This window comes from Eleutherodactylus coqui, chromosome 1 (assembly GCF_035609145.1).
Source record: "Eleutherodactylus coqui strain aEleCoq1 chromosome 1, aEleCoq1.hap1, whole genome shotgun sequence".
NCBI lineage: Eukaryota > Metazoa > Chordata > Amphibia > Anura > Eleutherodactylidae > Eleutherodactylus > Eleutherodactylus coqui.
In genome coordinates, this window is record NC_089837.1 from 296,220,770 (window position 1) to 296,237,836 (window position 17,067).

The 17,067-nt window shown below is 45.9% G+C and overlaps 1 protein-coding gene across 2 annotated transcripts in view; it reads right to left on the reverse strand.

Annotated features, from left to right (window-relative positions):
• The window catches only part of DNAJC8 (DnaJ heat shock protein family (Hsp40) member C8), a 62,793-nt gene that overhangs the window by 33,751 nt on the left and 11,975 nt on the right, over positions 1-17,067 (reverse strand). For both annotated transcript variants that reach the window (XM_066573656.1, XM_066573649.1), the window contains exons 4-6: positions 15,574-15,640; positions 14,387-14,481; positions 12,266-12,337 (exon numbers count right to left, since the gene is read on the reverse strand). In XM_066573656.1, the coding sequence (XP_066429753.1) occupies positions 12,266-12,337; positions 14,387-14,481; positions 15,574-15,640 (234 nt within the window). The remainder of the gene's footprint in view (positions 1-12,265; positions 12,338-14,386; positions 14,482-15,573; positions 15,641-17,067) is intronic.

A 17,067-nucleotide genomic window follows, 5' to 3' on the forward strand; every position in this document is an offset into this window, starting at 1 on the left:
CGTACCAAGTACAAATGTTCTACATCCATGCAAAGTGGTACGTCAAACTACTACACAGTACTGGTGTCATATGTTGACACCGGAAGCTAGGGGTTGACCAGGCAGAGCTGGAGGTAACTCCTAAGTCACGCCCCTACCGATTGGCTCTCCTGGCCTCTGCTGTGTCCCGTCCCCACTGTTACTTGTGCTGGGTGACAGGCTCCTGCTTTGTGCGGCTGTTATGCGGTCTTCAGTCCCGGACCCTCAGCTCCTGCATGTCGCTCCCTCTGGTTGGCAGTGTGCAACAGACGGCGGTCTATTCCTCCTGGCCCGCCAGTTACTTGCTGGCTGACAATCGGTGGGTGCTGCTGTTTTGTGGGGCTGTCCCATCCTCAGCCCTGACCCCTCCAGATGGTAGCCTGTCCCAATCCCCCCCCCCCCTTCCCCACCACCACCACAAGCTATAACCGGGTAGAGTGACAGCGGGGTCGGAAGCGGACATGGAAAGCAGCCAGCAGCACGGAGAGGAGAGCGATAGTGGGGTGTCAGGAGGTCAGATGGGAGCCTGCCAGCGGGGCGAGGAGAACCGGTACATGCGTCTCTGGGGAGCTGTGTGGGGGCATAAGCCAATCCGCAGCTGTGTGAGTGACCTGCCCGTCCCCTGTAACTCAGCTGTCCAACCCATGTATCCACCCATACTTCCGGTGGAGACATATTACACCAGTACCAAACTTCACCGCAGACTACAGCTGAAGGCTGTTTGTTTTAAAACAAGTCCAAGAGTAAAAGTCCATCTGCAAAATAACCTGAGATATAGCTGTTGGGAATGAGATGTGCAGGCATATTTATCTCCCACTTCAGACTATAGTTTCACAGCCTTTATCTCAGGGTGTATTGCAAAGAGTTTTATGTGGTTGTGTGTTAAAGATAAGAATTTTGTTTTTAAAATAAGACCAAAATCAATGTTTTGTTAACATACATTGTGTCCAAAATGCACGTCAACATGCTATATTGCTAAGGCATTTTTCTTTTTAACGTTTGCTTTTCACTCATCCATCTTATGCAGGCATAAAAATAATCGTTGGCTCATTCACCTAATTATTTTAAACAATGCTCGTTCAGCCTTTCACATTCGCTTATACAGCAAATGTGAAAGACTGAGGGATACTCATTTGAATGAGCCAACAATGTGTCTACCTGTCTAAACAAGGGTGAACAACCTAGCAATGACATCACTCGCTCAAACAAGTATCTGCTTGTCTAAAAGCAGGCAAAGGGCCGGAAACACCCAAGTTCAATACCCTAAAAAAATTTTATTGGACCAAATTAAAATGCTGAGAGGCAAGGAATTAAAAATACATACACCTGCCCAGCAAACCTGGATGTGCCAAGCCATCTATAATATATATTATTCAGTGCTACTGCAATATGCTGTATACTGTGATTTACAGAGGCCTTCTAAAATAAGATTTTTGTACTTGATGTAAAATTGCTTTCTCTTCTCCTTCATTGGGGTGGAGTTGGGGGTGGGGGACAGCTGAAGACCATTGGTATAGCTACTGTCACTAAGAGGTGGACACTAAGCAGAAGAAGTGTTACCTCTTCGTACCAGCTATACCCCTCCTGCAGGCACCAAACTAACCAGTTTGTACGCAAGCAGTAAGCATAGCCAGTAGGAAGGAAATCGATTAAACCAGATAATGTGAAAAACAACATTACAAACGTAATAGATTGTTAAAAATCACATACAACTCCAGGAGGAATGCTTGAACATGGAGGCCGGTTTTCAGAAAACAACACTCTTTGTGTTCAATGTCCAAAGAACAAGACAAGAAACAGATTTCACGGCAAGCACAAAAATCTTGGTTTCTCATCTAATGCATTGGGGAACAAAGCTGAAGACCATGGAACATTCAAGAGCAATCCCTCAGGGGTGGGAAAACAGACAAGGACACGTGGTCAGTTAAATTGCGGTTTGCAAAATTGTTTAACTGAAAGAGGAGTTATCGGATGCAAAAGTGCACGCCAGCTTTGAGACAGTGTGTAGAGAAGCCGTTGCGCACCTCATAGGAGGCACCCACTGTCCGAGTAGAAGGGAGGATGTCAGAGTGTGACATGGTAAGCATCCACCACTGCTGACCTGATCCAACGTGACAGGACAGTTTGAAAGCCACAAGGCCACTTCTTGAGCCATATGGAATTAAAGAGCGAGTTGCAGTGCTGAAAACATGACGTTTGGTAAAAGGTACAGTCCAAGATTTGCATCAAATTCAATTTGTGTAGGACTCATTCCCGAGGGTGAATTGCAGAGGGGCAAAATGAAGCTAAGACAATGTCCTCATTGATGTGGAATGCAGAGACCACCTTCAATAGAAAGGACAAGGAGGTTGGAAATGCTGAGGCCGATATACTCTTGACAAAGACAAAGGTAAGATTGTGCTGAGGGAGGAAGTCAAACCCCTGTAAACCTTAGCTTGTTCAGGCACGAAGCTGGGAGTAAAATTAGAAGCATAAGGCCAGCCAGGCGTGTTGGATGGAGTTGCAAAAGTGACCTCTCCCCCCTGTGAGTACCTGCAGGAAGTCTTGCCCCCTAGAGAATACAATCTAGCTATGCCTATAGCTGGGGCCTAGTTTTTCGGGCGGGGAAAGGCAAGCAAAACACGCCTACCTACTGTCCCGAATCCTGCCACGGTCGCACACAGAGGGAACACTGGCTGGATCCCCCACAGTTGTGGAAGGAGCTGGTGGCTGGATCAGAGAGCATGCACTGACCACTAGTCAAAAATGAGAGCGCCTACTGAGGATGGTGAGGGGTCTGTAATCCACTACTGCCTGAGGACACTAGAGCAGATCCTGGAGCTATGCATGGATCATTGGCAGGAGAAAGGAAAGGGATGGAGAGGCACATACCTCAAGAATGCACTCACAGAGGATCCCTCTGGGTTTCCAGGGTCCAGCAGTGTCTCCTTCCTTTGGTATGGAAGAGAGCACTCCAGACTGAAAACTTGCCATTAAAAAAAAAAAAAAAAGAGGGGGTGGGGGTGGAGCAACCCTGTTGCTGGTGGGTCACAGATTAGTTAGGGCCCATCTGTGCCTCATTTTCTTCTTAAAGAAGGCTAGAAAAGAGGGAGGCTATGGCCGCTCTGTTCTCCCTTCTCAGCCAGGGAAACAATAGGATCTAATGCCAACCCTAGATTCCTGATCTACAAGGGGAAAGAAGAAAAAAAAAAAAAAAAAAAAAACTAAAGCAGCAAGACCTGTAGAGCAGGACTGTCTCCTACAGACACCAAGCTAAAACTGATTTAACTCAGTGGCTACAATAGGGTTATAGCTGGTAGGAGGGACTAACTCTTTGCTTTGTCTCCGACTTCTAGTGGCAGCAGCTATATCCAAGGTCTTGCTGTGTCCTTCAATAACGTGAACAAGAAATTGTTTTGGCTACTGGAGGTGCAAAATGCCTCAAAACCCATGACAGCGAAAGGATTTAATGGATTGCTTGAGATCTTTAGAGGACTGGCTGAAAGACAAATTATTAAGACAAAATAAGTATAAACCACCTGGAAAATCAAGCACTGCAGTTCAGGTATTCTCACCTGCCTATGTTGCCATCCTTCAATACCGTTCCAACTACAAGCACGTGACTGCTGCAGCTAATCACTGTTCTCAGCAGTCACGTGCTCACTGTGCTACCACTGTAGGGCAGCAACAGGGACTGCCAAGACCACCAAAGTGGCTGCACTGGATTTACCAGATGAGCAACATAAAATTACAAAATAAATAGTATCACATCTCCAATCACATTAGGATCTGATATCTGTCTCTCCTTCTCCCAGTCAGCTTGCCAGCAGCCCTGCTCCTCCTCACTCACACTAAAGCAAAACTGGAGCGCCCGACATGGAGAGTCGCAAGTAATAAGAGCTCCCCAGGGGGGATATCAAAATCCGTACAAAATCCTGGCTTTAACAAAACCTGGAAACTTCAAACTACACCAACGGGTTCCTAATCCCTAATAGACAAGCCGAACCTCGGCTGAGGACGATTGCAGCCTCCTGACACCTATAATAGAGCCGAGAGCTGGGGCGGGGGAGAGAGACGGCGCCAACGCCCTGCCATCTTCCCGCGCTTCGCTAGCCGCCTGCCTTGCTATTCTATCCTGCTGGCCGGCTGCACCGGGACTCTCGGGGGCTGTTTTCTCCTATTTACCATCTGGCGCAGGACCCCTCCGGGACCCGGGACCGGCTGCGACACTCCACTTACATCGTGCCCCCCCCCCCCCACCCCCACGCTGCTTCCGAGCCCCGAGCCGCGGGGACCCGTGCCTGATCGGGACTCGGGTGGAGGCGACCCTCTACTGAAGCCTCCAACCCTACTCCTGAAGGGAGAAATACCCCGCTTCTCCCACTTCTGGGACCGGACCATCGCCGAGAAGCTCCAGCGGGAGCCGCGATTCATTTGCTGGCTCCGGCTGCCCCGCCGCCGCTTACCTGCGGTCTCCTGAAACCCGTGCCGGTCCGGACCTGGTCTTGCGGGCCGGGGGCTGCTGCCGCTCTTCGGGGGTGCCCGCTCCCAGCTGGACCCGCGGCGGGTCCGAGCGCTCCCCCTGCCTCGCCTTGAAGCTGCTGCGCTGCTTTCGAGCGCCTGTCTCCTCGGGAGGGAGACGTGGACCATCTCCGTGCCGGCGCTGCTGCCGCGGGACCCGACGGGGGTCACGACCTGCTGCCCCCGCCGCTCTCCAGCCCCTGCCGCCGTTTAGCTGCGGCACCCAGCACTTCACAGCGCGCTGGCCGTGAGGCTGTGCGCCGATCTGATCCCGACCCTGCAGGTTGAAGACCCTTCCTCCTTACCTCCGGCGCGGGCTGCGGCTGGCCCGACCATCTCCGGCGGCTCACCTCCGGATCATCCTGCTACCACCGGACCGCGGCACCTGATACCCCCCGAGACTCTGTACCAGAGGGGGCCTCCCTCTCGGATCCGGCCCTGCGGAGCCGGCAACAAACTGTAAGTGATCCATCAGGGGCTGGGGGACAATATCCTGGACTGATCTCACAGACCCCCTACAGTCATAAACTCTGGCCAGGTGGCCAATAACAAAACCACCTTATCCCCTGAGACAGCCGAGGGGCTGACTACCCCAACATACTTCTGTAGACGGACCGGGCTAAAAAGTGGGCCAATAAGTTAGGGGCCCCGCGGTGGACACTGACCTACCTCTGACCTTAAATTATACCTGCAAAGGCGGACGGTCGAGCCCTACAGCCGGCGGGCTGCTACGTTTGATTGATGCGGGCCCTCGCCCCCTGTGCCGCGGTCGGACCAAAGCCAAAGATAACCAGGCGCTACCACGGTCCGGATTACCGAACAATCGCCTCTTAACAGCTTATAACGACACAAATATACCGACTTCTGACCCTTACAAAATACTGACACCGTCTATATCACGTCGACAACTTTCATAACCCGCTACGCTAACCTAACGAATTCTATCATGAGTACACGTGCTAAAAGCGGCTCCGCTGCCGAAAAGCTAAAAGAATTCTCCCGCATTGAAACCTCTGATCACACCCCGCGCGCAACGTGACCTACTCAGACGAAAGAACCTGAAGATGAAACGGGGCAAACCCCAGAACCCACCATGCGCAACTTCTAGATGCAATTAATACTTGCAAATCCTCTCTCACCAACAAAATAGAGGAGATAAAATCTGACGTCTCCTTGTTAAGACAAGACTTGCATAACATGCGTGACAGAATGCGGGAAATGGAGGACCGCTTTTCTAACGCAGAAGACTCCCTGCGCCCACTACGGCGGTTAAAAAAGCAACTAGGACAATAGACTTTTGCCAGTCCAAAACAGACGATTTGGAAAATCGTTCGTGCCGTAATAACCTACGCATAGTAGGCCTACCCGAAAAATCAGAGAGCTCCCACCCGGAAACATTCGCTGAGACCTGGCTGAAATCGTTACTGGGAGATGACACCTTTTCTACCCACTTTGCAGTAGAAAGAGCCCATCGAGTCCCTGGAAAACCGCCACAACCGGGAGCCCCCCCGCGCCCATTCCTAGTGAGGATCCTAAATTGCAGGGACCGAGACGCCACACTATGTCAAGCCAGATTAAAAGGCCCATTAAAGTACAACAATACAACGATCTCCATATTTCCCGACTTCTCTGCCGAACTTCAAAAACAAAGAGCCACCTTTATAGAAGTGAAACGAAAATTTAAAGAAAGACAGATTCCCTACTCAATGGCATACCCAGCCCGCCTACGAATAGTAGCCCAAGGAAAAGTAGTCTTCCTCCAATCTCCCACGGAGGCCCTGGAGTGGCTGGACATGCATCCCGAAACACCAAAGGATGACTGACCTCACTACATTTGCAGCAGAACTTTAAGCGTGGTTATGACCCAAGTTCCCAACACCCCCTTGACTTATAGACGACGTGAAATATGGCCGAGACACCTTTAAGTCATTACTGGGACCCGGCAGTCAACTTTCAACCGCTAAAGGCCATCAAGAGACCCCCTCCCCCCAACAACGCAACATCTGCTACTTCTAGCTAGATTGTAGCTAAATTGTTCTTGGTTTCTTTTCTTTTCTCCCCCCTCTCTTCCTCTGTCTTTTTTTCCCTTTTCCTTAGCTCTATCTTTCTCTACTTTGTTGTTCTTTGGCACCGCGCCGCCACTTAAGCGAGATGCCGGAGACTAATGGTTCAAATTGTTGTACTCTGTTCTCCATTAATGTTTTTTACAAGTATGCACTGACACAACCTCTCCCCTTACACCCGCCAACGCCCTTCCCTTTCCCCCACCCCGTGGATACGGATATAACAGCTAAATCCCATACCCACATAGGTAACAATGTCTCTGCAGTGTCTTAGCTGGAATGTTCGAGGGCTCGGCACAGCTCTCAAACGAAGGACAGCATTTTCATACATTAAGCAAATAAACCCACACATTATTAGTTTGCAAGAGACCCATCTTATCAGGGACAAGGCAGATGCCCTTTTAAAGCCATGGGTCCAGTGGACTGCTCACTCCTTCCACACCTCCTGCTCCAGAGGAGTCTCCGTGCTTATCCACAAATCGCTGCGATGGAACCCTATCAACACCCGTAGGGACCCCGAAGGAAGATTTGTATTTGTATACAGAGAAATGGACTCCAAACCCTATGTCATTCTATCCATCTACAATCCACCTCACAGCAATCTTCATCTTCTGCAGACTGCCATAGCGTTTGCACACCAATACCCATTGGCAGGAGTGATCTGCCTAGGCGACTTCAATATGGTAATGGACCCCTCTAAAGACAAATTCCGCGTACCCCCTAACGCCACCCCTATCTTAAACTCCCCTTTGAGACAGCTGATCGAAAGCGTCGGATGGGTCGATCTTTGGCGACTCCATCACCCTGAAACGCGGGAGTACACATGCCATTCACCAGGTTACAACGCATTGACAAGAATTGATTACATATTCAGATCCATAGAACTGGCAGTATATCTCTCAGACATAACACATTGCCCGAGAGGCATATCTGACCACAGCCCTATACTGCTAACCCTAAAATTCCCCCAACATAATATTAGGCCCACTTGGAAACTACACCCATTCTGGCTCAAGCTCATTGGATCAGAAGACCAAACGCCCTTCCACATTTCCCTATTCTTAGACGGCCATAATGACAACACCCATCCCGCCTTGAAGTGGGACACTCTTAAGGCCTATATCAGAGGGTGCCTTAAATCTGCCATTTCGCACATTTAAAAAAAAAAGAAAAAAGAAAAAGAAAAATCGACATCCCAGGCCGATAAAGAGATAGAGAACCAGACCCTAGAAGCTGAGAAACAATACATATCTGCCCCCACAGACTCCAATAAAAAAGCCTGGCTCAGTCTCTCTCGTCTTTTTAGACACCAAATACATGCCAAAGCCAAAACGCAAACTATTCTTCTCCAAGCAACACTATTTTGAGTTAGGAAACCAGTCTAGCCACTTACTCGCCAACCTTATTAAGCGTGAAAATCAAGCTAATACGATCCTTAAGATTAAGAATCAATGGGGAATAGAGTTCACCGATGCTCCGTCTATTACAAACTGCTTTAAAGAATTCTACGCCAACTTATATAGTTCTTCCTCTCAAAACACAGTGGCGGACATTCTAGACTACTTAAACGACTTAAATTTCCCAACCCTCTCTGAAGAGCAGGTTGACCTCCTAGAAGGTCCCATCACTCTGGAGGAGATCCAACTAATAATCCAGGATATGGCTCTTAACAAATCACCAGGTCCCGCTGGTCTCCCAATCGAGACATACCGTAAATACTACGAACAACTAGGCCCACAACTCCTTGAGGCATGAAGCCAAGCCCAAATAGACAAAAAACTCCCACCTTCATTCTACAAAGCCTCCATAGTAGTGATTTTGAAACCTGGGAAGGACCCTACAGATTGCAGCTCTTATCGGCCTATATAACTGGTAAACACAGATTACAAGATCCTAACCAAAATCCTGGCCACTAGGCTAAATCAGGTGATCCTCTCCATTATACATCCCGACCAGACGGGCTTCATGCCAGGGAAATCCACGACCATAAATATCCGTAGAGTCCAGACAACTATCCAACTAGGTAAACAATATAACATGCCCTGGGCTCTGGTCTCACTTGACATGGCAAAAGCCTTTGATTCCTTGGAATGGGCCTTTCTGGAAGCCTGTCTGATCCGCTTTGGATTTGGACCTAATTTTCTACAATGGGTCAAAACGATATACAAGTCCCCGAGTGCAAACGTAATCGTAAATGGCATCCCATCAACGGAATTTCAATTGGCAAGAGGCACCCGACAGGGTTGCCCTCTATCTCCGGCCTTATTTGCCATAGCCATTGAGGCACTGGCGATCCGGCTGAGAAGCGCCCCCAACGTGACCGGCATTAAATGGGCAGACCTTGAAAGCAAACTGGGACTGTATGCAGATGACACAATCGTATTTTTATCGAACCCATCAAACTCCTTTGCCCAAGCTATGACACACATAGATAGATTCTCCCATTTTTCCGGGTTACATGTTAACTGCTCCAAATCAACAATCCTTTACACAGAAATTAACCCCCAAAATGATCCATGTGTCACAAGATATGGACTAAAACCGGTTACAACATTTAAATACCTAGGGATGTTCATGTCATATGACTACAACAATGCTATAGCAGACAACATAAACCCACTACTAGAGAACATAAAACATAAACTGCAGCGATGGGCTAAGCTGCCGCTCTCTGTGGCTGGGCGTATAAACCTCATCAAAATGGTCATTCAACCCAAATGCTTGTACATATTGCAACACATGCCAGCGAGTGTCCCCAAACACTTCTTTAAATCTTTAAATTCGCTAATTATAACATTCGTTTGGAACTCCTCCCGTTCCAAATTGAGCCTATCAACTCTACAAAGACCCAAGGAACAAGCCGGAATGGCCCTCCCGGATCTCCGGCTCTATTACCTGGCAGGACAACTGAGAAATATTAGAGCCTGGGTCTTAGATAAAGAACTCCCTATAGCAGATAAACAACTTGCAAAACAAGTGGCAGGGAACAACCTTTTGAGTTTCTTGGAATTCCCGGAATGTACCGGATCAACCGAACTAGTCCCGCTTCACAGATTAGCTCTCAGCGTGTGGAAGGAAGTAAAGACACTGCAGAGATACCAGGATGTGGTGCCAGAACTCCCCCTTTGGAATAACCCTGGTCTTACTGCACTACAGTCAGTTCCAGACCCACAGTACTGGACTGCTAAAGGAGTACACACATTAAAAGATATATACATAGATGAAACACTCCCTACATTCATGCAACTGTGCGACAAGCTGCAGGCCCCGCACCTTCAACTATTTAGATTTTTCCAACTGAGACACGCACTGAACTCTCAATTCCCACCTACTTCGTCACGTATATCCAAATTTCCCACAATCGGCATCCTCAAATCCCAAGGGCCCAAAGGCCTAATATCGGCCCTGTACACACACCTCCTTTCAGCTAAAATAGATCTCAATCCACTCCCAACATATGACAAATGGAAACTTGCCATCCCATCTCTCACACCTGAAGAGTGGCAAGACATCTCTGAATCCCATTTGGCAGTGTCACCGGCCGTAAACAACAAATTAATTCAACTATACATTATATATCAAGCCTATCTTACTCCCAACCGTCCACATAAAATGCGTAATACAACCTCAGATTCCTGCCAGAGATGCCGCCAATTGAAGGCGGATTTCTGGCACTTAATTTGGGAATGCCCTCTTGTTAATGAGTTCTGGTCAAAAGTGACGGACCTTATGAACTCACTCTTATGCCCCCCACTATCCATCGACTTGGACCCTAAAGTGGCGCTGTTTGGCCTGCTGGAGGAGGAGGTGTGGCCATATTACACTCGCATCTTTCTTGAAAGGACGCTATTTCTAGCCCGTAAGGAGATAGCCATGAAATGGATGGCGATAGAACCCCCCTCAGTCCCACACTGGATCCAATCTGTAAACACTGTAGCCTCAGATGAAAAAATCATATACCAAAATAGAAGCTGCCCGACTAAATTCCAAAAAGTATGGGGAACTTGGATGGACTCCCACTCTACTCTGCTTATCGACTGAACCCTAGGCCTTATCTACACCAACCCCCCCCCCCCCTCTCTCTCTCTCTTCACCCCCTCGCATCCCCCCCCCCTCTCCTATTGACACGCGCTTGAAAACTTGTAACTTTCTCTCATCAGGATTTAGAATAAGGACAGTATTCGATTGTTTTTGTTAAAAAAGTTTAAAAGTTTATTGCTATAAATGTATAACCAAGTAGTTTAAGAAATGCAGCAACAATCTTTGTGTTAACCTGTTATAACTTTATCTATATTACTATGTATCGAACAAAATTTCTGTTTATTCTGTATTTCACAAATCATTTGCCAATAAATAAAACAAATTTTTAAAAAAAAAAGCGAAACTGAAAGCTGGCAAAAGGGGGGCACCTCTTCAATTGCTCTATCACAAGCCATGTAGCAGCTGGCTTTAAAACAATACAAAGCAGTTCATCAAGACTCTGCTTTAATACAAGACGACAATCCATGCCCTAGGTGCAACACAGCCTGAGAAAGTCTATAGAATAAGTTGGGAATGAGAGCTGCAGGTACATGCAGCTGTCACTTCAACTCCCACATCAATCAGGTTGTTTTGTGACTTTAACCAGGATTCAAACTTGATCTGTTTTAAAGACAATATTTAAAGACAAGCCTAAAAGCGATGCTCTAGCCACAACACAGTCAAGGATATAGCAATTAGTAGCAAGGACATCTCACATTTTGGCTATTCAAGTGCCTCCCTGCAGGGATGTAGGAGATATGTGGTTGGCAAGTAAAGGGTTAAAGTGCAGCCACCATTCCAAAAAAAATGAATTGCAATCACTCCAGCTGTAATCAGCTGCAATTCTAAAATCTTCTGGTCTCATTAGCTGTTCATTATTCTTCATGACTCTCCTCTAACTCTGTAGCATGAAAATCAATACACTGCTGAAATCTGTAAAATCAATTAACATGTTCAGAAGAAAAAAAAATTTGGAGTGGGAAAGTATAATCCCACCCTTACCAAGCAAACCCTGTCCTCCGTTTCAGACATGAGCAAAAGACCAAATTAATTGCCAAGACTATTTGTTTGGGGCACTTTGTACGACAACCACACTGGAAAAATTATGCTGTGTATCCATTACAGCCATGCTTACAATTGAAGAAGAGAGCATCTTAAAAGTAGTCAAACCAATAATGGGAAGCTGCAGTAAGATGCAGTACCAGGCACAACCTGTAAAAATAGGTTACTGTGTTGGTAAACAGTGGAGAGTCCCCTCCAATCAGGTGCCAGGACTCAGACCCCACCTATCGTTTGTTATGGCCTATCCCAAGGTAAATAAAAATAAAACGGGAATATAAGGGCAGAATAGATGAACCATAGAACATTAACAGCAGAAAAAGACCCATTTCCTGAAAACCTATTTAAATACGTTTTGTAGGACTAGAATGTCTACCCACAGTGTGTGCATCTGTTATCGCAGCTCATCTGCATTAAAGTGAATTTAGTTGAACTGCAATACCAAACACAGCCTATGGACAGACGTAGCGCCTTTTGTGGGAAGATCCTTTTTACGAATACTGGACAAACCACTTCAAGTAGAGAAGCTCTTTACATATATCACCGATCCTCACTGTGTGTGCACACTTGATTGAGCTCCAAAGCATTCTTATGAAGCTACTTACAACTTCAGAGTCATCTTCTTCAACATCTAATGACTTTCCTTCTTTTTTCAATTGCTTCTTTTTTTCTTTAACCTAAAAAAAACAAAAAAAAACAAAATAAGAGCGACAGCTTTAAGCAATTATCTTGCATAAAAAATAATTGGTATACAAATTAAGCCTTCCCTGAATGCTGGCTAATAGCCTGAGGCTATTAGCTGCGCTCCGATCCTTTGTTCTCCATGGGGAAACAATGCTATCAGTACTCCCCCGTGGAGAACAACTGATAAAACTGATTGCTAAAATCAAGTGAGCTTGGTTTTAACCATCAGTGAAAGATGCCCGAAGTGCAGGTGCCCCGCGCCCCTTTACACGCACAGATTATCGCTAAAACGATCACCGATGAGCAAAGTTTTAGCGATAATCATCCAGTGTAAATGGGCCTTTACTCAATAAACCTGGACCACTGCAAATCAGTACGACCCAGTCTTGGTAAAAAGAAAAATCTGCTTCATGCTACCTGTACAATGACTTTAAAAACACACTTATCTTTTTCTTTCTAAATTATCTCATTTTTAGTATGAGCCACCCCCACTTGTAATATTTGGCTATGGAAAGGATTTATTTTTTGGATCACCATCATTTTGTTATTTATCTCACATGGTGAACGCCGTAAAAATCATTTAAAAAACTAAACGCCAGAATTGGTATTTTTCTTTTGTTCGCCTCCCAGATAACACCATAAAAAGCAATGCAAAAGTCATACGTACCACAAAATACCGTGATTTCCCCAAAATAAGACCGTCTTATATTAACTTTTGCCTCAAAAGAGGCAGTGTCTTATTTTCAGAGAGTGTCTAATACGCATCTAGCCACTTCCGACTGTGTCCCTTGCGCTGCTGCAATCCTCAACGCCGACAGTATTCTTTTCTCCCGATAACGGGACTTTGAAAACCCCGCCTCCCGTAAGTGCTGTGATTGGTTCATGGAGCGCCGGCTCCAATTGGCTGGCGCTCAATCCAATCACAGCGCTTACCGGAGGCGGGTTATTCAAAGCCCCGTTATCAGAAGAAACAAATCATGTCAGTGCTGACAACTGCAGCAGCGTGGGGACCAGTGCGAGGGACACAGACACTGGCAGCTAGGTGAGTATAAGCAATAAGTTTAAAAAACAAAACAAAAACGAAACAAAAACTATCACCTAGCCACCGACGTCTGTGTCCTACGTTCTGGTCCCCACACTGCTGCAGTTCTCAGCGCTGACAGTATTCTCTTCGGGTAATAAGGCTTTTAAATATCCCGCCTCCAGTAAGCGCTGTGATTGCATCGAGCGCCAGCCAATCAGAACCGGCGTTCGATGAACCAATCACAGCCATTCAGTGATGTCATTCACTGAATGGCTGTGAATGATCTAGCAGCAGCTTTGATTGGCTGGTGCTCGAGCCAATCACAACGCTCTCTGTAACGGGAGACGGGGTATTCAAAGCACCGTCACCAGAAAAGAATCCTGTTAGTGCAGAAGACTGCAGCCTGACACAGCGCCGCAGACCAGCGCGAGTGACACAGATGGCGGTGGCTAGTTGAGTATTGCTTTCGAAAATAGGGGAAGGGGTTATTATCGGGGTAGGGCTTATTTTCAGGGAAAACCGGTAGTACCATTAGAAACTACATCTCTTCCCGCAAAAGCCAAGCCCTCCCACAGCTCCGTTGCCGGAAAAATAATAATGCTATCGATCTTAGAATGCGGCAATGTAGATTCAATTGTTTTTCTTTAAAAATGTGATTTTATTGTGGTAAAAGTAGTAATAGTAAACAAAGAAATCTACATAAACTTGGTATTGCAGTAAAGTCATGATATTTTTACCGAATCATGAACAAAACCCATAAAGAATAGAGGAATTTCTGTGGGATTTTTTAATATCTCCCCCCCCCCCAAAAAATGTAATAAAACAAGTTATAAAATACAATATATGGACCCCGAAGTGATGCCAATAAAAAATACAATTTGTCCCCCCAAAAAACAAGCCCTCATACGGCTATGTCAAGAAGTTATGGCTCTTGCAATGCGATGACGATAATTGCTTGGTCCTTAAAGCAAAAAATATGTTCGTCACTAAGGGGTTAAGTATATGCCACAGGACTTACTATGTGCTCAATGTACTCGTATCCAGCCTGGATAACATCTAGAGCCCTCTTCTTCTGCTCAGCATCTAGCAACCGTTTATATGCTTTGTCCACAGCTGCAAGATGCAAAAAGGAAAAGATAAAGAGATGGAATAGCATTGCATATGTTTAATACGAATAGAACCAAGCAGGTAGTAAGTTACTGAACTAATATTACCCCAATCACAAAATAAGTTACAGTGCACCTACATTTTCAGGTGACTTGATTAGAATAAGCTGTCTTGTGTACAACGATTATCAATATTTCTGGCCATTATATGACTTTTATATGACATGCTTTACTACATTTCCCTCTCTGCAGGCTTTATATCCAGTTCTCAGTTTTCCCCTAAATTGGTGGGTGGAGACTAGCCATTATGTTTGCCATACAGAGCACACAGAGGCTATTTTGTACCCCTATACACAGGCAAACAGCAACATGGAAGACATTATAATGAAGTACTGAGCAGGGTGTATGTGAATGCAGTAGCTGTGAGACAGTAAAATGCTTACGATTAGCAGCAGCATGTCTTTGTGTGTCTCATTGCTTCTCTCTCACTTGGCTCCTCCTCCCTCCCTCCACAGACTTCAATCAACAGCATGTAATCTGATCTGTCAGTAAGCGGATAGTCCAAGGCGGATTTTGAAGTGAATTCAAAGTGAACGGTTTAGAGGAGAGTGGGAGGAAAAAAGGGGCCCGATAAGTGGAGAAAGAAGCATTTTTCTCTGATAAGAGGTGTCACAAAAGTTACTTAAATTTGCATGTACCATTGATTTATGCAAAGTCTGCTGAAAATGCAGTGCCTATTTAAAAGGGAACCTGTGACATTAAAAAAATGCAGTTCAGTCAATCACTAAGTAGGATTGCTTACTGAACTCCTAAAAACTCCTTAAAAGAAAGCGTGGAAGTTTAGAATACTAAAATACAAAATTTATATTAAAAAACTTTTCCCACAAAAAATAGTTAGACAATACCAGCAGTATCTTACAGAGCAGGGGAGCTGAGCAAGTACACACACAAAGGTTATATATTATCTAGTGTGTGTGCACTTGCTCAGCTTCTGCTGCTCTATAAGATACTGCTGGTAGATTGGAGTGCATTTTTAATGTGACAGCTTCCTTTAATAAATATTACAGGGTCACAGCTCTGTTAAGGAACAGAGCAATACCTTCAAAGGCTTTCTGGGCTCTTTCAGGATCATCTTGATTTTTGTCTGGATGAACAAGAATTGATAACTGGAGAAGGGGGGAAAAAAAGCAACAATTAGAGTTAAACATTAAAAAGACTGTCACCCTACAACCTCCTTTAACTACAGTAACTAATGAATAGTCTAAAGGATGTCGATTTCCAATTTATAAATTAACTTTTTACACTAATATTTCCCAACTATACGCCAGCAAATGGGCTGTGCTCTGCATACTGCTGTATAGAGGAAGCTAGTCCTCTTCATTATGCACTCAGTAATCCTCTGTATGCAACGCACAGTGAGGGAATAAGAGTTAGTGCCCATTTACACTGAGCCATGATCGCTCAAACGATAGTTTCAGTGACAGCTTTGAGCGATCATGTTGCATAAAGTATTACGTAGCTACTCAGCTACTTAAGAACAATTTTGTGTGCAAATTAAAGGGGTTGTCTCGCGAAAGCAAGTGGGGTTAAGCACTTCTGTATGGCCATATTAATGCACTTTGTAATATACATCGTGCATTAAATATGAGCCATACAGAAGTTATTCACTTACCTTCCCTGCGCTGGCGTCCCCGTCTCCATGGCTCCGTCTAATTTCAGCATCTAATCCCCCGATTAGACGCGCTTGCGCAGAAGGGTCTTCTGCCTTCGGGTCTGTCCGGCAGCAGCGGCGTTCTGGCTCCGCCCCCTTCCACGCATCATCGTGTAGCTCCGCCCCGTCACGTGTGCCGATTACAGCCTCCTGATTGGCTGGAATCGGCACATGTGACGGGGCAGAGCTACACGATGACACGTAGAAGGGGGCGGAACAGATGGGAGAAGACCCTTCTGCGCAAGCTGAATGCAGTTAATAGCCTGAGGGCTCTTATCTGCATTCAGTTCCTTTGTTCTCCGACAGGAAACAATGCTATCAGCACTAACCGTGAAGAACTCCGGATAAGGCTGACATGTGTTAAGGCCCATTTACACTGAGCGCTGATTTAAAAAAAGCGATTGAGTGATCATCATTGCAGCCATCGTGCACTGCTATCTGATTGTTAAATTCAGACCAACCTAAGAATTGTCACTCAGCCTTATCAGGAGTTCTCCACGGGTAGTGCTGATCGCATTGTTCCCGGAGTACAAAGGAACTGAAAGCAGATAAGAGCCCTCGGCCATTAACAGCTTTCAACTAAAGGCTTCATTTGCACACTTAATTGCTATTAAGTAGCTGAGCAGCTACTTAATAGTTTATGTGAAATGATCGCTCAAAGCTGTCACTCAAAAATGCTTAACAGTACTCAAGGTTAGCATACTGCAATGAGTCCCAAACACAAAAAGCTGCCTTACTGCATTTGGGCCACTGTCATGGAAAACAGTGACAATGTGCTAACAAACTGTCATAGTGGTGAGAGAAGCACACTGATAGCACATAGGGACAAGGTTAGGTAGAACTCTTACACCAACAATAAAAATGTGTTTTTGTTTTTTTTTA